This window comes from Sarcophilus harrisii, chromosome 2, assembly GCF_902635505.1.
Source record: "Sarcophilus harrisii chromosome 2, mSarHar1.11, whole genome shotgun sequence".
In the NCBI taxonomy this organism is placed as follows: Eukaryota; Metazoa; Chordata; class Mammalia; order Dasyuromorphia; family Dasyuridae; genus Sarcophilus; species Sarcophilus harrisii.
The window spans coordinates 18615091-18638501 of NC_045427.1; the positions used below are offsets into that span (position 1 = coordinate 18615091).

Sequence of the window (23411 nt, forward strand, 5' to 3'; positions counted from 1 at the left end):
CTGCCTTCGCTCTTCTCAGAACAGGAAAGTCTTCTAAGAGAGAATTTTATATTTGATTTTGGAGGCTATAGCCCTCCACCCAAATTTATAAGAAGGAATTTGACATGGAAAGATCTTTTTTTTTTTCCATTTGTGGTTAAATGGAGGAGAGACTGAAGTAGGAAGAAGGTATAGACAAGCAGACCCAGCAGCAGGTTATTACAATATTGCGGGCAAATTGTCAACATGCTGGCTGGTTATGTCTAGTGACCAGAACAAAGTCAGGGATAGTGCTAGTGACCTTAGGATGGGTCACATTCTGGGCTCTTCTGGGAACTATATTGTAAGGTTAGACCTGGATGTTTAAATTAGATCATGGTCTACTGAGGATAATCCAAAATAAATCACCCACTGGATACTCCAAGGGCTTGTCAGTGTGGTCAAAGTTGTGAATTTGTGGAAATCAAACCAATTTCCAATTGCCAAGGTCCTGCTAAAGGGAACACATTTTAAATCTTTAGCATTTTAAATTTTCTAAAAAGAAGGGAGTTGGGAATCAGAAGTAGACATGAAGTAGATGATGCTAAAAGTCTCCACCTGAGTTGAGATTTGGGGCTATGTATTCAATTTTCTTTTTTTTTTTGACATTTATAAAGTAATTTATTACTTTGGATTCTTATTAATTGAAAACTGATAACTTCTTTTTTCCTCTGAAAGCACAACTTAGTAATGGTGTCTAAAATTGAAAAATTCTAAAATATTAATATTTTAGAAATACTATTTTTCTTTCTTTTTATTATAGCTTTTTATTTACATATGCATGGGTAATTTTTCAACACTGACCCTTGCAAAACTTCTGTTCCAAATTTTCCCCTCCTTCCCCCCAACCTCTCCCCTACATAGGAGGTATTCTAATACATGTAAAAATGTATTTTAAAATCCAATATATGTATATATATATCCATACAGTTATCTTGATGCACAAGAAAAATCAGATCTAGAAAGAAAAAAAAACCTGAGAAGGAAAACAAAAATGCAAGCAAACAATAACAGAAAGAGTGAAAATGCTTTCTTGTGATCCACCCTCAGTTCCCATAGTTCTCTTTCTGGGTGTAGATGGCTCTCTTCTGGTTTTTAATCCACTCTGCTATCTGCTTCCACTTCATGGGAGAGTTCACCCCATTCACATTTTACAGTTAAAACTACAAGTTCTGTATTTCCTGCCATCTTATTATCTCCAGATTATATTTTTCTCTTTCCTTTTCCATTTTCCTTCCTCCCCAGTATTTAGCTTATATACCACTGCCTCAAGCAGTCCCTCCCTTAGAACTTTTCCCTTCAGAATCCCTCCCTTTACACCTTTCCCAATATTTTCCCTTCAATTTAACTCTATTCTCCTTGCTTTCTCCCACTTTCATAGAGAAGTCAAACCAATGTATCTAATATTTTCTTTGAGCCAATTACAGAGTATCGTGCCAATGTTCATCCCTCCTTCTTTCTCTCAATATAATAGATTTCCTTTGCCTCTTCGTATATAATTCTCTCATTTTAACTCCATTTTCCTTGCTTTTGGTAAGCAATTTTCACCCTTTAGATCCTTTTATATTATAACAGTAAAATTCAAAATTATACATGCACTTTTATACATAATCTATTAACAGAAATACAGTTCTCAAGAGTTCTTTTACCTTGCGCTTTTGTTCTAAATATTTGGAAGTTAAACTTTTCTTTAGCCTGGTCTTTCTTAATTGAAATAAAATGAATTATCACATTAAATGCCCATTCTTCTTCAAGATGTCGTTTATCAAATAATTTTAGCATCTTAAGTCTTTTCATTTTTGAATACTAGATTCCATCTCAACTTTTGCAGATCCTAATATATTGTGTTCTCAATATTTAATTATTTTCTGACTGCTTATATATTTTTGACTTAAATAATAGTTCAAAATTCACATGATATTCTTGGAGTTTTGATTTTGGGCCCTTCATGTTGTAATTTTCATTATTATTTCATTGATTCAATTAGATAATTTCTTTTGATTAATTTGAAAAAATATATTCAGCCTTTTTCATCATGTTTTCAGGAATCCAAATATAGACTTCCTCCTGACTTATTTTCTAGGCTGAGCTCAAAGTAAGAATTTTACATTTTTCTATTTTTCCATTTTTTTTGGTTTTGCTTGACTGGTTCCTGGATGTGTCATTGAGTCATACATTTTCATTTGTTCAGTTCCCATTTTAAGTACCATTTTCCATCATTTATTTTAAGGCTCAGTCGGTCCAATTATTTTCTATTTTATTTTTTTTTGTCTGTTTTTAAAGCATAATTTTTTTTCGTTTTGTGTATTTATTTATTCATGCATCATTCATTCATTATTGGCTTGTTTACGCGTATTCAATTCAGTTTTTAAATGATATTCAGAATTTTTTTTCCATTTCACAATTCTGTTTGTCATGGAGGTGTTTTTTCCATTTTACCAAATCTATTATGACCATGTTTTTCCAAAACTCTCTTGCAAAGTTTTCATTTCCTTTCCCATTTTTCTTCAGCCTTTTATATACTAATTTCTAGGAGAGCCTTGTGTGATGGCGAACAGGTTATACCATCTTTGGGGCTTCATCTGAAGAAAATTTGCTTTTAGTCCCCTCAGGGTCTGAAATCTGTTCTTCTCATTCATCGCAAAACCATCATAATAGTTCTCTTGTCTTCTTACTCATTTCCTTTTAAAAAAGTTGACTACTTTTTAGGCGTGAGGTCCTGTTTCTTCATATATATACTATATCGGTCAGTAATATTTTGCATTAGTATTGCAACCCCATACTGATGTCAGGTTCACTTTTTACCTTTAGTTTGTGTTGGGATGTCTTATAACTAGCCTGGGTTGATCTACTGGCTTGCACCCATAGTGAGTATTAATACCGCTGTGAAACCTCCTGTAAATTCCTCACAGCATGGAGTTGCAACAATTTACAGAGAATGCACCACCCTGCCCAGAGTGCCACTTGAGCTCTCACCCAGCCTGGTTACCTCCTGCCCTGCCCAATCAAAAGAAACCTTTTCTAGTCATCAAAACACAGTATCACGTACTCCCAATATACAGGACCACAAACTGAGCTAACTATCTGATTTCATAATTAGTTGAGGCTCAGAGAAATATGTCCTTCCTCACCTCATGTTCTTTTCGATCTGAGTCTCACTGTCTTGGCTTTTACATCTCATCTCTTTGAGGCGTCACAGAGAACTCTGTTCTCCATTGATTGTATCAAGGACCCCAAATCCACTCTAGAGAATGAGAGGCTCTTCCCAAGAGACTGAAAATCTTTCTTGTCTGGGGAATTTCAGTAATTAATAGGAAGTTAGAAGATCTAGTCAAGTCCCCTCTGGTTCACTGACTGGAATTTCCCTTCTTCTCCAAGGCCAAAGTCTCTAACGCTACAACTTTCCCGGAACTTGGTTTTTTCCATCCAAACCTGAAGGCTCACCTAATCCGCTTTTCCCTCTTCTCAATGATAAACATCATCAAGGGCCTTACAGGGAACATGGCACAGCTGACAGGAGCCAGTCATATATTCTAGCCGTATGAGGTGCCAGGAGTCCATCTGCCTGAACCAGCCAGGCACTCCAGAACTGCACCAGCCTGATCCTCCCTCCGTCTCCAGTTCCTGCCAAGTCCTCCCTCAGACTCCTCTCCTAACATCTGCACCATCATCTCTATAAAAGTTTTGTCCTCTTCTGGACATCCATTACACCAACTGCAACAGACAGTATTCTGGGACCAGTCCTGCCCTTGAGATCCCAACACACCACTTGACCATCCCAGATTCTGTTCTGCACCCAGAATTATCTCCTGAGACCCCGAGGAAGAGGAGAAGAGGGTAGAAAGAAAACAAGCCCAGCTCAGCCTGGGAGAATGAGAGACTAGCAGCAAGCCTGGGCTCAGCCACATATCCTGTGTCCTTCCTCCTCGGGCCTGGGCAGAAGATCAAGGTTTCTCTGTTCCTCCCCAGGACTTCAGATGACGCTGCCACAGCGATGTCCCGCCTCTCAGGGCTGCTCCCTCCCGGCCTGCTGCCCCCGCCTGACACAAGGTGGTCCCCAGGGCCCTCTGACTACCGACCTGGCCTAGAACAGGGCTTGGGTACAGTAAGAGGAAAGGGCAGCTGGACAGCAGAGCACCTGCAGCAAGGTGTTATATCCTGTAGGTCTAAAGACTAGTGTCCCCAGCCCTCCCAGCTGCCTCCTCCCCAGGCCAGCAAGGCCCCTGCACCCCTCTGCCAGGAGCTCCTGCCTCAGGGTCAGCTCTGACGTATCTACTAAGTATGGAGTATTGGGTCCAGACTCCGAACACTGCCGAGGTTATTCTGAGAGGGCCCTGAGAAGGGTGGGGGTCTTTCCTATCCCATGTCCCTTGGGCCAGTAATTTTGAGTCCTTTGCCTCACCTGTCACCCAGACCTTCCCTTCCAGGTGACTCCAGAACTTTGCTCTCCTTTTTTGGCATTTTATGGATCTCCCATTTCCCACAAAAGTAACCCCTGTGCCCCATAGCCATTTCACCATGGTCCCTTTAGCCTCTTCTCTTTATCTATTGACCACCCTGTGCCCTGAGGCTCCCTGGAACCTTCTCCTGTCTCCTTTGCTCCCGACCCCACACATTTACTGGCCCTGCTCCCTCCCTCCCCAGCTGCTGTGCCAGGGCTACCCCTCGGGCCACCTGGGCTCCCTGCTCAACGAGGCTGAGGCCGCCTTTGTGGCCACCATGATCGTGGAGAATGGGGTTGGTCAGAGCCCAGTCTGGATCGGTCTGCACGACCCCAACAAGGTATGACTGAGGACCCGTCCCTGTCCGAGTCCTGGAGGGAAGGGGAACAACAGTGTGTGTGCGTGGGGGGCTTATGGGGGAGGAAGATCCTACGAGTTCTGAGGGTTCAAGATCCTAAAAGAGCAGAAGCATGAGGAAGGATAGGAGAAATCCAGAGGGCAGGAGGAGAAGAGTCTGCAAGGTCTCCAGAGCTGGAGGAGGATTGCATCTCTCCCAGTGCTCCTGGGGACTCAGCAACCCACAGGTTCTCTTCCGTGTCTCTGCCTGTTCTTGCAATGAGCAACTCTTGTGTGATCTGTTAATTCTTGTCATCTCCCAGAGGGCCCTTCTCAGGCCCCACACTAATGGAGACCAGGGTCCATTTGAGGAACAGTCCAAGAGATCTGTGACTCGGACTCACCAAGAGGGTCAGGGAGCTCAGGGCAGGGCCTGGGCCAGAGCCAGGCAGGAGCATGACTGGCAGAAGCCAGGGGAGGTTTTCTGGCAGAGGGAGGGAGGGTGGGCTCTGCCTGGGTCTCCCAGAGAGAACGTGATGGGGTAGAACAGGTTGGTGCTATCCAATGGCAGCAGCAGCAGCAGCAGGCGGGGTTCCAGCACCAGAAAGATTTAGGGAACAGAATGGTTTGGGAGGTCTGGGCTAAATAAAGATGCAATTGGTCTGTTTATTATAAGGAGTTATTATATAAAAGAGGCAGGTGCTTGAAGGGGTGTCTCACTGTTCCCTAACCACTCCCTTCCCAATCCTCTCCCCCAGAATCGCAGGTGGAAATGGAGCAGCAATGCCCTTTACCTCTACCAGGCCTGGGAGAAGGGCTTCCCAGGGAGGACCGATCCCAACTACTGTGTGAGCCTGACTCCTGAGTCTGGTGAGCTCCACCCCTTCCATCTCTGCAAGACCCTTCTCTTCTCCTGGTGCTGTCTGAGAGCCTAGGAGGAATCAGGGCACCTCCTTCCAAGAATATGAGAGTGACTTTTCTCCTCTCTCTTGCCCTCCCCTCTTTGTGACTTTTTTCTTTTCTTTTCCCATAATTTATCATCTTCTTTCATCTCTTCTTCAATTCCCACCCTTCTTCCATCTTAGCTTTCCTTTTTGCTCCTCTTTGTCTTCTTCAGCCTCCCTCCTTCCTTGTCTTCTCTTTCCCTCCTTTTCCTATCTTCATTCTCCTTTCTTCTTGGGACCTCAAGAACAATCCTGAATGAGTGGAAACCCTGTGGCCAAGAAGCCGCAGTTCTCAGACTGGGCGTGTCCTGCCCTAACCTGTCCCTCAGTTGAACCTGGACATCTCTCCGCAGGATTCCAGAGGTGGAAAGATGAACCTTGTCAGAAGGCGAACCTGTTCCTCTGCAAGTTCAAAGCATAAAGGGGATAAAACAGAAGAAAGAATTGGAATTCTCTTGTCTTGGAGCCATAGTCAGCCAAGGACGGCCATGGCCATAATCTCTCTGCTCTCCCAGAACATCTTCCCTTCTGACTTCCTCACACCAACCATCTACACCCCCTTTAATATCCACCAACGCTCTTTAAGCACCTCACTCAGTGCCTTGGAACCTTTTATGTTATAGACTACAATAAGCCCTAGGTTGACAGGCAACCTGAACATAAATGGTCACAATATTTTTTAAAAGTAGAAGAGATGAAGGATAACTCTTTTGACAAACATTGGTAAGGTGAAAATTCTTCAGCAACGAGTCAAGAAGGTCATTGAAGAAAAAACAAATATGATTATTTGAAATTGAAAATAAGCTAACTCTCAAAGTATGAAAGTATCAAAGATAGAAGACAGGAATTCTCCACATGGACGCCTTAGGACTATGACTGAAGGAGAATTCTACTTCAGGTTCTTTCAAAATGTCATTGTCTTTACAGATATCTCTGTTGTAGACTGCACATGTAATTTTGTGTCTTTCAATAAAGTTCTTTTTAATCTGATCCTCTGAATTATTTTGAAGAGCCACAGGTTTTTAAGCATGATGATGTTTCATGGTTTATAAATTATTTCTCTCATAACATTGTTTGAAAGAACTTCAATTTTAGAGATGCTTAGAGTCAAGGAAACTTTCAACATCACAGATCTTTGAATTTCACATTCTCATTTCATTTAAGTTTAGAATATCCCATAGTCTAGTGAGATCAAATATCATTTCCAAAGTGCACTTTTTTGGCTTCTCTTTTTATTTGCTCTCCTTGTTGATTGTAAGATATCCTTCATGTTTAGACTGCCATTGCCATCAAATTTTTGGGTTCCTGCCCCAATGTCTGGTACTTTGAAAGCCCCTGCCATATTTGGCCCCCAAGGAGTCATGAGTTTTACTTTATGGCACCTTTGTTTGGCCTTGTATGTTTTTCTATCCTGGGATATTCTAACATCATCATCCTTGAAAGTTTCATGGTCTTCTTACATCTGTGTGCATATTAGGTTGAATGAAGCATATGGAAAAACTGATTGTGGGGGCAGGAACTCCCCTCAGAAGTGTAGTGATTAAGTTACACATTGAGTTTGTCTTCCTGATATTCTAAGATCCCCCCTGGATTTAGGTTTCCAATGATTCTCATGCCCTTGAGGTATGTATGACTCTCCTGGTGCCCTATTTCATGCCAGCCTCTTCCATGGACCTTTTTTCTGCCTCTTCTCATATCAAAAATCTTTTCCAAGTTGCAATTATCCCTGAACATAGCAGGTTCTTTTTTAGCCTTTTGGTAGATTTACTGAGTCTTGCCAGTGGGTAAGAATCATCACAGGAGAAAAATCCAGAGTTGTTGAGACCAACACACATCTTCAGACAATTCGTTCAATCATTCAAGAAAAGAAGTATATTTATTCAGCATTTCTTCTGCTTGACCCATAAAGAGTCTTGTATTTGGCTTTATGCCATCTTTTCTTGGTCTTCCCAACTTCGACCTACTGAAGCCTCTGGGTTTGACGCATCTGGAGTTTTTATTCTCTTCTCAATCTCTGTACATGTCATGTTGGAAGGACCACGTGGAAAAGCTGATTGTTGAGGCAGGTTCTCCTCTAAGAAGAAGCAGTTTATGCATTAAGTTACACTTTCAGTTTGACCTCTTGATATTCTAAGCTTCCACCTGGATTTAGTCTCAGAATGAGGCAAATGCACTTAAGTTGGGTCCCATTGTCCTGGTCCCCTGCCTCATGCCAGTCCCCCACAGTGGCAGGGAGCATATTTCTGCCTCTCCCCATATCAGAGATGGTATGTCCCTGCCTCTAAAAGTCTAAGGCCCTTCTTCAATCTTTGGCCACATTTACTGAGCAGAGATGTATTACCTGCAGGAAAGAATCATCACAGCAAAGATGTCCAGAGTTGTGGAAAAAAGGAGCAACCATCATCTTCAGAGAATGAAGTCTCAAGGATGATCACCTTGTTTAAATCCCATGCCAGGAAGGCAATGTCTTATCATACCTCAGTAGAATATCCCAGTTACACACACACACACACACACACACACACACACACACAAATATAATATGTATATACACATACTTATATACATATATATGTGTATATATACACACATATATATTATATATGTATGTGTGTGTGTTCATTATTTTTAGAATATTTCTTTATTCCTTCCCAGTAAAAGTAATAAGATTATGGAGGAGCAGCCCCCCCCATATCTGTTTACTTACCACTTTTGCTTTGAGACTTTGTTGGGAGAGTCACTCTTCAGAGTGAGAGATGGTGTGGACATTAACACCTAAGTAAGGTCCCTGGGAGCTTGCAATAGCTACTTTCTTATGACTTTATGTCCCTATCCACCTCTCCTATTTTTTATTTCTATGTAGCTCAAAATGTGGCAAGTAAGTCCATGGTAGATGCTGGGGGAACTCAGAGATGTTGAAGTTTCCTCCAGATGTGACCTGGAGTTGTGTATTTGAACTACTGAAATTGAGTCCAATCCCTGATCTCTTGAAAGGGAGCCCACCAGTTAGTCTCAAGAACCATTTTTTTCAGAATATGATGGGCCTCAGAAGCCATCCATTAAACTTGTTTTAAAGTAGGCAGTGTTGGCAGGATGTAAAAAATAGTGTAAGGAAGACAGCTGTGCTCCCCAGTATGAGTTTCCTCACCTGGTACTCAAGTCAAGAAAATGTATTTCTTAAGAACCCACAATATACCATCATTATGCCACCAAAAATACAAAGAGGGGAGCCCCTTCTAAAGGAACCCATAGTCTAATGTGGTGTAAGGGGGTGTTGCTTAATGAAAATTAAAATGGAGAAGCAATTTATATAAAGAATGAATTGGAGATAAACCAACCAAGGGGAGTCATTAGAATGAAATGACATCAGGAAATGCTAGATGCAGAATGTGGGATTTTATCTGGGATTTGAAGTTAGATAAGGAAGACAGGAGAGGGAAGCAGGAGGGAGAGACTTCCAGACATGGAGCTCAGCCAGAGAATATGCATAGAGTTTGGAGACCACTTGTTTTGGGCCATGGGACAGATGCTGAGGGTCTCCAGCTGAGTTGAGAAGATGACTGCCATCTTTCTGAATAGGTCTTCTATCACCCAAGTGTGATGTTGGAAGCACACCCCAATTTTAGGGCAGGTCCCCTAAAGAAGGAAATCTATGATTCCATGTGTTTTATGAGTCTATATTCACTAAAACCTTAACTTATGTGCTCTTGAATAAATACTAGTAGAAGGAAGACCTTTGAAGAGACCACATAGTAAGAAGAGGAGCAAGGAAATGTTTTCATCTTTATCTGGGGAAAATTCTCCCCCTCTTAGACATAGCAGCAATTAGAACACAATGAAGAGCTCATTCATAAAGGGGAAGAGATATTTTTTATGTCCAAAAGTCAACTGCTGAGTTTTCTCTCTAGAAACTGGACTGGTTTCAACCTAAGCAAGGACAAAATTACAGAGGGGTATCCTCGTGGGCCGGGAATGGTGAAATTAGGACCATGATTGATGATTAATTCGAGCTTCCAAAGGTACAAGGCCAAGAATATCTCTTAGTGACGTCATCATGGTATTCCCACCTGGTTTGTTTCACATCTAGTAGATATTGCTCCACTAACAGATGAAATGGTCTGCCTTTGCTCTTCTCAGAACAGGAAAGTCTTCTAAGAGAGAATTTTATATTTGATTTTGGAGGCTATAGCCCTCCACCGAAATTTATAAGAAGGAATTTGACATGGAAATACCTTTTTTTTTAAACATTTGTAGTTAAATGGAGGAGAGAAGGTATAGACAGGCAGACCCAGCAGCAGGTTATTACAATATTGCGGGCCAGTTGTCAACATGCTAGCTGGTTATGTCTAGTGACCAGAACAAAAGCAGGGATGGTGCCAGTGACCTCAGGATGGGTCACATTCTGGGCTCTTCTGGGAACTGGATTGTAAGGTAGACCTGGATGTTTAAATTAGATCATGGTCTATTGGGGATAATCCAAAATAAATCACCCACTGGATACTCCAAGGGCTTGTCAGGGTGGTCCAAAGTTGTGAATTTGTGGAAATCAAACCAATTTCCAATTGCCCAAGTCCTGCTAAAGGGAACACATTTTAAATTTTCTAAAAAGAAGGGAGTTGGGAATCAGAAGTAGACATGAAGTAGATGATGCTGAAAGTCTCCACCTGAGTTGAGATTTGGGGCTATGTATTCAATTTTCTTTTTTTGACATTTATAAAGTAATTTATTACTTTGGATTCTTATTAATTGAAAACTGTGATAACTTCTTTTTTCCTCTGAAAGCACAACTTAGTAATGGTTTCTAAAATTGAAAAATTCTAAAATATTAATATTTTAGAAATACTATTTTTCTTTCTTTTTATTATAGCTTTTTATTTACATATGCATGGGTAATTTTTCAACACTGACCCTTGTAAAACTTCTGTTCCAAATTTTCCCCTCCTTCCCCCCAACCTCTCCCCTAGATAGGAGATATTCTAATACATGTAAAAATGTATTTTAAAATCCAATATACGTATACATATCCATACAGTTATCTTGATGCACAAGAAAAATCAGATCTAGAAAAAAAACCTGAGAAGGAAAACAAAAATGCAAGCAAACAATAACAGAAAGAGTGAAAACACTATGTTGTCATCCATACTCAGTTCCCATTGTTCTCTCTCTGGGTGTAGATGGCTCTTTTCTGGTTTTTAATCCACTCTGCTATCTGCTTCCACTTCATGGGAGAGTTCACCCCATTCACATTTACAGTTAAAACTACAAGTTCTGTATTTCCTGCCATCTTATTATCTCCAGATTATATTTTTCTCTTTCCTTTTCCATTTCCCCTCCTCCCCAGTATTTAGCTTATGAGCACCACTTGCCTCAAGCAGCCCTACCTGTTTAGAATCCCTTCCCCTTCAGAATCCCTCTCCCTTTTTTATCTTTCCCCTACTATTTCTGTTTCCCCTTCAATTTAACCTATTCCTTCCCTTTTTGCTTTCCCCTCCCACTTTCAATAAGGTGAGAGAAGTTTTTCTGTAAACCAAATGTGTCTAATATTTTCTCTTTGAGCCAAATCTGATGAGAGTGAGAATCACACAATGTTCATCCCCCTCCCTTCTTTCTCTCAAATATAATAGATTTCCTTTGCCTCTTCGTGAGATATAATTTCCCTCATTTTAACTCCACTTTTCCCTTGTTTTGGTACAATTCCCTTTCCACCTTTAGTTCCATTTTTATATTATAACAGTAAAATCAAATTATACATGCACTCTTTATGTATGCCCATAACAGAAATACAGTTCTCAAGTGTTCTTTTTACCTTTTTTATGTTTCTCTTGAGTCCAATATTTGGAAGTTAAACTTTTTGTTTAGCTCTGGTCTTTTCATCAGAAATAAATGGAATTCACCTTTTTCATTGAATTCCCATCTTCTTCTCTGGAAGAAAATGCTCAGTTTATCGGGGTAGTTTATTCTTGGCTGCATTCTAAGTTCCTTTGTCTTTTGGAATATCAGATTCCAGGCCCTTCGATCCTTTAAAGTGGAAGCTGCTAGATCCTGGGTTATCCTTATTGTGGCTCCTCAATATTTGAATTGTTTTTTCTGACTGCTTATAGTATTTTTGACTTGGGCCAATAGTTCTGAAATTTAGCCATGATATTCCTTGGAGTTTTGATTTTGGGGTCTCGTTCAGGAGGTGTTTGGTGAATTCTTTCAATGGCTATTTTACTTTCTGATTCTATGACATCAGAGCAATTCAATTTGATGATTTCCTGAAAAGTAGTGTCTAGGCTCTTTTTTTCATCATGGTTTTCAGGGAATCCAAAAATGCTTAGATTGTCTCTCCTAGATCTATTTTCTAGGTCAGTTGTTTTCCCAAGTATGAATTTTACATTTTTCCATTTTTTCCATTTTTTTTTTTTGGTTTTGCTTGACTGATTCTTGATGTCTCATTGAGTCATGCATTTTCATTTGTTCAGTTCTGATTTTTAGTGAATTGTTTTCTTCATTTACTTATATTTTTAGTTCTTTTTGTATTTGTCCAATTGAGTTTTTATTTTTACTTTTTTGTTTGTTTTTTTGTGCTCATTTTTTTTGTTTTGGTGTATTTTATTTATTCATGCATTCATTCATTCATTTATTTATTTGTTTATTTGCTTATTTTCTCAATTCAGTTTTTAAATGAGTTGTTTTGTTCTATAGAATTTTTTTCCATTTCACAAATTCTGTTTGTCATGGAGTTGTTTTCTTTTTCCATTTTATCAAATCTATTTTTCATGAATTGTATGCCTTTTCCAAACTCTCTTGCAAAGTTTTCATTTCCTTTCCCCATTTTTCTTCTAGCTCTCTTTTAATATCCTTTTAATTTCTTCTAGGAGAGCCTTGTGTGATGGCGAATAGGTTATACCACCTTTTGGGGCTTCATCTGAAATCTGTTCTTCGAGCCCAGTCTGATCGCCCACTGGACCCCCAACAAGGTATGACCAAAGGCCTGTCCCTGTCCGAGTACTTGGAGAGAAGGGGGAACAATTGTGTGTGGGGCTTGATGGGGAGGTGGTTCATAGTTCTTGGATCCAGGACTTAGTGCCACTGAATTCAGGTGCCAAGTGAGGAAAAGAGGAGAACCTGGGAGGGTCCTGGGAGTAGCCCGCACTGGGTCCTGGGCCAGAGGGAGTCTGTACTTTCCACCCCAGCATTTTATTACTCACTTATCCCCCACTGAGTCCACTATATCGCCCATCCCTTTGCCCCATGGGAATTTTTTTCTGCCCTCTCATGGAGTTCCTGTATCCCCAGATGGGATTTCAGTCACCACCCTCATGGAGACAAGGGTCACAATAAGGAACCCGTATAGGGGAACAGCCCAGCAACCTGGGCCCAAGTCTCCCTAAGAGACCCTCAGAGAAAGCCTGGGCTGCCTGCAGAGTGACTGGCAGGAGACAGAGAAGGTTTTCTGGCAGAGGAAGGAGGGTAATTTGTCATCTCCCTAGAGAACGATGGGGTAGAACAGGCTGGTGCGCTGCTCCACGACAGAAGTTAGCAGCCAAATACAGCACCAGTGACTTAGGGAACAGAATGAGTCCAGTTTGGGAGGTCTAAGAATAAAGGTGCAGTTGGCCTGTTTATTATAAGGAGTTATATAAAAGAGGTAGGTGGGGTGTCCCACTCTTTCCCAACTGCCCCCTTCCCTGATCCTGTCCCCAGAATCGCAGGTGGATGGATAATGTCTCACCTCTACCAGGCCTGGGACAGTATTTCCAACGAACAGCAAACCCAATCCATTGTGTGAGCCTGACTCCTGAACCTGGTGAGCTCCAACCTCCTCTTGCCAGCCACACAGGAGCATCCTGTTCTCCTTGGACTGTCTGAAAGCCTGGGGATGGGGGTTCCTCCAGAATAGAATGACTCTCTCCTCTTGCCCTCCTCTACCTTTTTCTCTCCCTATCATCATCTCCTTTCATCTTTTCCTATCTCAAACCTTCTTCCATCGTAGCTTTCTTTCCTTTTTCCTCCTCTTCCTCTTGTTCTCCTTCCCTCCTTCCTTGTCTTCTACTTCCCTCATTCTCCTATCTTCATTCTCCTTTCTTTTTGTTACCTCAAGAACTATCTTGAATGAGGAGACCTGCATGGGAAGCCATAATCACCAGAGTAAATTACGTTCTAAGCTGTCCTCAACTTAAACCTAGACCATCTCCACAGACCTGTAGCGGAAAATGAAGCTTGTCAGAAGAAGAACCTCTACCTCTGCAAGTTCAGAGCTTAAAGGGGAGCAGACAGAAGAAGAGCTTGGAATTCGGCTGCTTCCATCCAAGCACAGTGAGGAGGGCCGTGGCCATAATCTCTCCGCCCTCCTAGAGCATCTTCTTTTCATCATCCTTCCTCACCAGCACCACCCTCCTTTCTGTTATCTGACCACTCTTGCCACTTCTCCTGTTTCTGTTCTTCCCTCCACTGCACTAAGTGCTACCTGCCCATGTGCTTTTTATTTCTTCTGTTACCTCAATAAGTACTCAAAGTTGATTCAGAACCTGAATATAAATGGTCATACTGTTGTTAAAAAGTGGAAAAGTTCCAGTTTAAGTTTCTTTCAGAAATCTGTGAATGTGAGAGTTCTTAACCAAGGAGTCAAAGAGATCATTCAAGACAAAAATGTCCCCCTTGAAATTTGAAATCCAACCTTAGATTTTAGAGGAATTTCGCTTTTTCAAGCGGGAAATGGTAGACTGTGGCTCTTGTGATCTTCTTCTCATAAACAAATGACTCAGGGAAGCTCTTCTTCAGCATCCTTCCCATGGTGCTGTTTGTGGATAGTTCTGTTGTAGACATTTCAAATGGTTATGTGTCTTTGAATAAAAGGTCAATTCCGATCCTCTTTGAAACTTATTTAAAGACTCACTGGTTTTTAAGCATGATGCTGCTTCATGGTTTATAAAAAACATTGCTCATTTCCATCTTTAATTCCATCTCCAATTTTAGTGATGGGGAAAGTGGGGGTGAGAGACATTCCCAGCATCACAGTTAGGAGGACTTGAACCTCTCTGTCTTTGGATTTCACATCTAGTCAGGTAATCTTTCCCTGAAGTAAGTGTTAGAGAGGCAGGACCCATCACCTTATTTAAATTCAAGTGATACTGGTCTCTTTCATGGATCTTTCTTTACAAAATTCACTTTTTGGCCTTCTCTCCATGTGTTCTAATCCCTGTTGTCCCTGAGATCTCCTTCATTTGAGCCTGCGGTTGCCATAGAAACTTTTGGGCTTCTGTCCCAGAGTCTGAGTGTCTGCATCCGTGAAGTCCCTGGCCTGTTTGACCCATAAAGAGCCCCTAGTATTTGGCTTTATGCCATCTTTCTTAACCCTCCCAACTTCGTCCTACTGGAGGCCTCTGGGTTTGACGCATCTGGAGTTTTTATTCTCTTCTCAATCTCTGTACATGTCATGTTGGAAGGACCACGTGGAAAAGCTGATTGTTGAGGCAGGTTCTCTGCTAGCCAGCAGTTTATGCATTAAGTTACACTTTCAGTTTGACCTCTTGATATTCTAAGCCCAATTTGGATTTAGCCTTAGAATGAGGCAATGCATTCTGTTATCCCATTGTCCTGGTCCCCTGCCTCATGCCAGTCCCCCACAGTGACAGGGAGCATATTTCTACCTCTCCCCATATAAAAGATGGTATGTCCCTGCCTCTAAAAGTCTAAGGCCCTTCTTCAGTCTTTGGCCACATTTACTGAGCAGAGATGTATTACCTGCAGGAAAGAATCATCACAGCAAAGATGTCCAGAGTTGTGGAAAAAAGGAGCAACCATCATCTTCAGAGAATGAAGTCTCAAGGATGATCACTGTTTAAACCACAGAAGCATGTTCATCACATACCCCTTAGAATATCCCACACACACACACACACACACACACACACACAAATATATAATATGTATATACACATACTTATATACTATATATGTGTATATATACACACATATATATTATATATGTATGTGTGTGTTCATCATTTTTAGAATATTTCTTTATTCCTTCCCAGTAAAAGTAATAAGATTATGGAGGAGCAGCCCCTCCATATCTGTTTACTTACCACTTTTGCTTTGAGACTTTGTTGGGAGAGTCACTCTTCAGAGTGAAAGACGGTGTGGACATTAACACCTAAGTAAGGTCCCTGGGAGCTTGCAATGATGACTTTTTGTCCCTATCCACCTCTCCTATTTTTTATTTCTATGTAGCTCAAAATGTGGCAAGTAAGTCCATGGTAGATGCTGGGGGAACTCAGAGATGTTGAAGTTTCCTCCAGATGTGACCTGGAGTTGTGTATTTGAACTACTGAAATTGAGTCCAATCCCTGATCTCTTGAAAGGGAGCCCAACCATGCTCAAGAACCATTTTTTTCAGAATATGATGGGCCTCAGAAGCCATCCATTAAACTTGTTTTAAAGTAGGCAGTGTTGGCAGGATGTAAAAAATAGTGTAAGGAAGACAGCTGTGCTCCCCAGTATGAGTTTCCTCACTGGTACCAAGTCAAAGAAAATATTTCAAGAACCACATACCCACTCATGCCACCAAAAATTACAAAGAGGGAGCCCCTCATGTCCATAGTCTAACGTGGTAAGGGGTGTTGCTTAATGAAAATTAAAATGGAGAAGCAATTTATAAAGAAATGACATAAACCAAATAAGAGATTAGAATGAAATGACATCAGGAAATGCTAGATGCAGAATGTGGGATTTTATCTGGGATTTGAAGTTAGATAAGGAAGACAGGAGAGGGAAGCAGGAGGGAGAGACTTCCAGACATGGAGCTCAGCCAGAGAATATGCATAGAGTTTGGAGACCACTTGTTTTGGGCCATGGGACAGATGCTGAGGGTCTCCAGCTGAGTTGAGAAGATGACTGCCATCTTTCTGAATAGGTCTTCTATCACCCAAGTGTGATGTTGGAAGCACACCCCAATTTTAGGGCAGGTCCCCTAAAGAAGGAAATCTATGATTCCATGTGTTTTATGAGTCTATATTCACTAAAACCTTATGTGCTCTTGCATAATTACTAGTAGAAGAAAGACCTTTGAAGAGACCACATAGGAAGAAGAGGAGCAAGGAAACATTTTCATCTTTATCTGGGGAAAATTCTCCCCCACATAGAAATAGCAGCAATAAGAACACAATGAAGAGCTCATTCATAAAGGGGAAGAGATATTTTTTTATGTCCAAAAGTCAACTGCTGAGTTTTCTCTCTAGAAACTGGACTGGTTTCAACCTAAGCAAGGACAAACTTACAGAGGGGTATCCTCGTGTGGGGAATGGTGAAATTAGGACCATGATTGATGAATAATTCGAGCTTCCAAAGGTACAAGCCAAGAATATCTCTTAGGACGTCATCATGGTATTCCCACCTGGTTTGTTTCACATCTAGTAGATATTGCTCCACTAACAGATGAAATGGTCTGCCTTCGCTCTTCTCAGAACAGGAAAGTCTTCTAACAGAAAATTTTATATTTGATTTTGGAGGCTATAGCCCTCCACCCAAATTTATAAGAAGGAATTTGACATGGAAAGATCTTTTTTTTTTTTCCATTTGTGGTTAAATGGAGGAGAGACTGAAGTAGGAAGAAGGTATAGACAAGCAGACCCAGCAGCAGGTTATTACAATATTGTGCGCTTGTCAACATGCTGCTTGGTTATACCCAGTGACCCAAGCCAGATAGTGCTAGTGACCTTAGGATGGGTCACATTCTGGGCTCTTCTGGGAACTATATTGTAGGTTAGACCTGGATGTTGAATTGACCAGTCTACTGAGGATAATCCAAAACAATCACCCACTGATACCTGGCATATTGTGTGGTCAAAGTTGTGAATTTGTGGAAATCAAACCAATTTCCACTGCCACAGTCCCAGCTAAATGTATTTTAAATTCACATTTTAAATTTTCAAGAAGTGGTTGGAATCAGAAGTATATGAAGTATTAAAAAGTCTCCACCTGAGTTGAGATTTGGGGCTATGTATTCAATTTTCTTTTTTTTTTGACATTTATAAAGTAATTTATTACTTGACTTCAATATTTGAAAACAGATAAATTTTTCTGAAAGTACAACTTAGTAATGGTGTCTAAATTGGAAAAATTTAAATATATATTTAAATACTTATTTTTCTTTCTTTTTTATTATAGCTTTTATTTACATGTGCGTAATTTTCAACACTGACCCTTGCAAACTTCTGTTCCAAATTTTCCTCCTTCCTTAAACTTCCCTACATAGGAGGTAGTATTCTATCATGTAAAAATGTATTTTAAATCCAAATATGTATACATCCATACAGTTATCTTGATGCCAAGAAAAAATCAGATCTAGAAAGAAACCTGAGAAGGAAACAAAATGCAAGAAACAATAACAGAAAGAGTGAAAAATGCTTTGTGATCCACCTCAGTTCCCATAGTTCTTCTGGGTGCAGATGGCCTCTGGTTTTTAACCACCGCTATCTGCTTCCACTTCATGGAGTTCACCATTCACATTTTTTACAGCAAAACTACAGTTCTGTATTTCCCGCCATCTTATTCTATTATATTTTTCTCTTCCTTTTCCATTTTCCTTCCTCCTCAGTATTTAGCTTATATACCACTGCCTCAAGCAGTCCCTCCCTTAGAACTTTTCCCTTCAGAATCCCTCCCTTTACACCTTTCCCAATATTTTCCCTTCAATTTAACTCTATTCTCCTTGCTTTCTCCCACTTTCATAGAGAAGTCAAACCAATGTATCTAATATTTTCTTTGAGCCAATTACAGAGTATCGTGCCAATGTTCATCCCTCCTTCTTTCTCTCAATATAATAGATTTCCTTTGCCTCTTCGTATATAATTCTCTCATTTTAACTCCATTTTCCTTGCTTTTGGTAAGCAATTTTCACCCTTTAGATCCTTTTATATTATAACAGTAAAATTCAAAATTATACATGCACTTTTATACATAATCTATTAACAGAAATACAGTTCTCAAGAGTTCTTTTACCTTGCGCTTTTGTTCTAAATATTTGGAAGTTAAACTTTTCTTTAGCCTGGTCTTTCTTAATTGAAATAAAATGAATTATCACATTAAATGCCCATTCTTCTTCAAGATGTCGTTTATCAAATAATTTTAGCATCTTAAGTCTTTTCATTTTTGAATACTAGATTCCATCTCAACTTTTGCAGATCCTAATATATTGTGTTCTCAATATTTAATTATTTTCTGACTGCTTATATATTTTTGACTTAAATAATAGTTCAAAATTCACATGATATTCTTGGAGTTTTGATTTTGGGCCCTTCATGTTGTAATTTTCATTATTATTTCATTGATTCAATTAGATAATTTCTTTTGATTAATTTGAAAAAATATATTCAGCCTTTTTCATCATGTTTTCAGGAATCCAAATATAGACTTCCTCCTGACTTATTTTCTAGGCTGAGCTCAAAGTAAGAATTTTACATTTTTCTATTTTTCCATTTTTTTTGGTTTTGCTTGACTGGTTCCTGGATGTGTCATTGAGTCATACATTTTCATTTGTTCAGTTCCCATTTTAAGTACCATTTTCCATCATTTATTTTAAGGCTCAGTCGGTCCAATTATTTTCTATTTTATTTTTTTTTGTCTGTTTTTAAAGCATAATTTTTTTTCGTTTTGTGTATTTATTTATTCATGCATCATTCATTCATTATTGGCTTGTTTACGCGTATTCAATTCAGTTTTTAAATGATATTCAGAATTTTTTTTCCATTTCACAATTCTGTTTGTCATGGAGGTGTTTTTTCCATTTTACCAAATCTATTATGACCATGTTTTTCCAAAACTCTCTTGCAAAGTTTTCATTTCCTTTCCCATTTTTCTTCAGCCTTTTATATACTAATTTCTAGGAGAGCCTTGTGTGATGGCGAACAGGTTATACCATCTTTGGGGCTTCATCTGAAGAAAATTTGCTTTTAGTCCCCTCAGGGTCTGAAATCTGTTCCTTCTCATTCATCGCAAAACCATCATAATAGTTCTCTTGTCTTCTTACTCATTTCCTTTTAAAAAAGTTGACTACTTTTTAGGCGTGAGGTCCTGTTTCTTCATATATATACTATATCGGTCAGTAATATTTTGCATTAGTATTGCAACCCCATACTGATGTCAGGTTCACTTTTTACCTTTAGTTTGTGTTGGGATGTCTTATAACTAGCCTGGGTTGATCTACTGGCTTGCACCCATAGTGAGTATTAATACCGCTGTGAAACCTCCTGTAAATTCCTCACAGCATGGAGTTGCAACAATTTACAGAGAATGCACCACCCTGCCCAGAGTGCCACTTGAGCTCTCACCCAGCCTGGTTACCTCCTGCCCTGCCCAATCAAAAGAAACCTTTTCTAGTCATCAAAACACAGTATCACGTACTCCCAATATACAGGACCACAAACTGAGCTAACTATCTGATTTCATAATTAGTTGAGGCTCAGAGAAATATGTCCTTCCTCACCTCATGTTCTTTTCGATCTGAGTCTCACTGTCTTGGCTTTTACATCTCATCTCTTTGAGGCGTCACAGAGAACTCTGTTCTCCATTGATTGTATCAAGGACCCCAAATCCACTCTAGAGAATGAGAGGCTCTTCCCAAGAGACTGAAAATCTTTCTTGTCTGGGGAATTTCAGTAATTAATAGGAAGTTAGAAGATCTAGTCAAGTCCCCTCTGGTTCACTGACTGGAATTTCCCTTCTTCTCCAAGGCCAAAGTCTCTAACGCTACAACTTTCCCGGAACTTGGTTTTTTCCATCCAAACCTGAAGGCTCACCTAATCCGCTTTTCCCTCTTCTCAATGATAAACATCATCAAGGGCCTTACAGGGAACATGGCACAGCTGACAGGAGCCAGTCATATATTCTAGCCGTATGAGGTGCCAGGAGTCCATCTGCCTGAACCAGCCAGGCACTCCAGAACTGCACCAGCCTGATCCTCCCTCCGTCTCCAGTTCCTGCCAAGTCCTCCCTCAGACTCCTCTCCTAACATCTGCACCATCATCTCTATAAAAGTTTTGTCCTCTTCTGGACATCCATTACACCAACTGCAACAGACAGTATTCTGGGACCAGTCCTGCCCTTGAGATCCCAACACACCACTTGACCATCCCAGATTCTGTTCTGCACCCAGAATTATCTCCTGAGACCCCGAGGAAGAGGAGAAGAGGGTAGAAAGAAAACAAGCCCAGCTCAGCCTGGGAGAATGAGAGACTAGCAGCAAGCCTGGGCTCAGCCACATATCCTGTGTCCTTCCTCCTCGGGCCTGGGCAGAAGATCAAGGTTTCTCTGTTCCTCCCCAGGACTTCAGATGACGCTGCCACAGCGATGTCCCGCCTCTCAGGGCTGCTCCCTCCCGGCCTGCTGCCCCCGCCTGACACAAGGTGGTCCCCAGGGCCCTCTGACTACCGACCTGGCCTAGAACAGGGCTTGGGTACAGTAAGAGGAAAGGGCAGCTGGACAGCAGAGCACCTGCAGCAAGGTGTTATATCCTGTAGGTCTAAAGACTAGTGTCCCCAGCCCTCCCAGCTGCCTCCTCCCCAGGCCAGCAAGGCCCCTGCACCCCTCTGCCAGGAGCTCCTGCCTCAGGGTCAGCTCTGACGTATCTACTAAGTATGGAGTATTGGGTCCAGACTCCGAACACTGCCGAGGTTATTCTGAGAGGGCCCTGAGAAGGGTGGGGGTCTTTCCTATCCCATGTCCCTTGGGCCAGTAATTTTGAGTCCTTTGCCTCACCTGTCACCCAGACCTTCCTTCAGGTGACCCAGAGCTCTCCCTTTGGTGTTTTAGATCTACTTCCCACAAAACCCCAGCCCCAAAGCATCCCTTACACTACAGTCCCTTAGCCTCTTCTTCTTCATTGACCACCTCCCTGAGGCCTCCCAGAGCTCTCCTCCCTCAGCTCTCACCACATTTTCACTTACCGTGCCCCTCCTTCCACAGCTGCGTGCCAGGGCCACTTTGGCCAATGGCCTCCTTGCTCACTGAGGTTGAGGCTGCCTTTTTGTGGCTACCACATGATCATGGAGAACGGGGTTGCCGAGCCCAGTTCGATTTATTCCCACGACTCCCCAATGGTGGCGATCGTGGGCCTGTCCCTGTTCAGTCCTGAGAAAGGGAAACAACAGTGTGTGTGTAGGCTGATGGGGGAGGAGGATTCTACTAGTTCTGAGGGTCTGAGACCCTAAAAGAGCAGAAGCTTCAGGAAGAATAGGAGAAATCCAGGGGGCAGGAGGTGAGGGGCAGGGAGAAGGGTCTGCAAGGTCTCCAGGGCTGAGGATTGCATCTCCTGTGCCCTTAGACCAGCAACCCATGTGTCTGTTTCTCAAAGTTCCTGCCTCTTTGCAATGAGCGACTCTTGTATGATCTGTTCTTAATTCTCATCCTTCCCAGGCCCTTCTCGGCCCCTCACTAATGGGAGAGCATATTCATGGTCCCAATAAGGAGATCTTGTGGTTTGAGTGAAACAGTCCAAGAGATTCGGTGCCCCTCAGACTTCCCCCAAGAGCCCCTGTAGCTCAGGCAGGGGCCTGGGACCAGAGTCAGCAGGAGAATGACCTCAGCAGGAGCTGCGAGTTTTCTGGCAGAGGAGGAGGGTGGGGCTCTGCCTGGGTCTCCCAGACAGCACATGGTAGGCAGAACATGGTGGTGAACAGCCGGTGCCGGTCCACCGCAGCAGCAGCAGCAGCAGTCGGGGCCCTGCACTAGAAAGATTTAGGAACAGAATGAGCCTGCCTGGTAGGTCTGGGCTAAATAAAGATGCAATTGTTCTGTTTATTATAAAGGAGTTACAAAGAGCTGAAGGCGTCCTCACCCCCTGTTCCCCAACCACTTCTTCCCAATCCCTTCCCCAACTCGCAGGTGGTGGAGATGGAGCAGCAACGCCCTTTACCTCTACTAGGCCTGGGAGAAGTGGCTCCAGAGTTCCAAACCCAACTATTGTGTGAGCCTGACTCCTGAGTCTGGTGAGAGTCTTAACCCTTCCTCTGCCAGAAGCATGGAGCATCCTCTTCTTGTGCTGTCTAAAAGCCTGGGGGAATGGGAGCACCTCCTTCCAAGAATATGAAAGGGACCTCTCTCTCTTTGCACTCTTCTGCCTTTTCACCTTTTCTTTCTTTCCTAACTTTGTCATCTTTTTTCATCTCTTCTCCCATTCCCAAACTTCTTCTATCCTAGTTTTCTTTCCTTTTTCCTCCTCTTCCTCTTGTTCTGTTTCCCTCCTTTCTTGGCTTCTTCTTCCCTCCTTTTCCTATCTTCACTCTCCTTTTTTTCTTGGGACCTCAAGGACAATCTTGAATGAGTGGAGACCCTGTGACCAGGAAGGTACAGTCATCAGACTGGGCATGTCATGTCCTAACCTGTCCCTCAACTGGACCACACCTCTGCAGGATTCCAGAGGTGGAAAGATGAACCTTGTCAGAAGAAGAATCTCTACCTCTGCAAGTTCAAAGCTTAAAGGAGAGAAGACAGGAGAAAAAATTGGAATTCTGTTGTCTTGGGGAAGGCTCAAACAAGGATGTCACGGCTATAATCTCTGCCTCGTAGATCTCTTTTCCCATTTTAATTTCTATCAACTATTCTACTAGTCCCTCAGTATCTCACCCACTCTCCACACCTCACCTAGTGCATTGGGCTCTACATAGGACCACAAATATCGAAGGACAGG

The 23411-nt window shown here is 41.7% G+C and overlaps 1 protein-coding gene across 3 annotated transcripts; it reads left to right on the plus strand.

The window, feature by feature from the left end:
• Positions 1-4439: 4439 nt before the first annotated feature.
• On the plus strand, positions 4440-23207 carry LOC100934400 (lithostathine-1-alpha-like). 3 transcript variants are annotated; one of them, XM_031949679.1, is made up of 3 exons: positions 4440-4800; positions 5555-5562; positions 22610-22659. In XM_031949679.1, the coding sequence occupies exons 1-3, from the start codon at positions 4483-4485 to the stop codon at positions 22644-22646; spliced, it is 363 nt and encodes a 120-aa protein (XP_031805539.1). In that variant the 5' UTR covers positions 4440-4482; the 3' UTR covers positions 22647-22659. The 3 variants fall into 3 exon arrangements, with proteins under 3 accessions (XP_031805539.1, XP_031805538.1, XP_031805537.1); XM_031949678.1 differs by lacking the exon at positions 22610-22659 and adding an exon at positions 23134-23207 and having other exon boundaries at positions 4522-4800; positions 5555-5666; XM_031949677.1 differs by lacking the exon at positions 22610-22659 and adding an exon at positions 6094-6730 and having other exon boundaries at positions 4522-4800; positions 5555-5666.
• The last annotated feature ends 204 nt before the right edge of the window (positions 23208-23411 follow it).

Coding starts and splice junctions, on each gene's coding strand:
- LOC100934400 (XM_031949678.1), top strand. CDS start 4,537: ATGGTCCCTTTAGCCTCTTCTCTTTATCTATTGACCACCCTGTGCCCT. Junction 4,801..5,554: donor GTCTGCACGACCCCAACAAG/GTATGACTGAGG, acceptor CCTCTCCCCCAG/AATCGCAGGTGGAAATGGAG. Junction 5,667..23,133: donor GAGCCTGACTCCTGAGTCTG/GTGAGCTCCACC, acceptor ACACCTCTGCAG/GATTCCAGAGGTGGAAAGAT.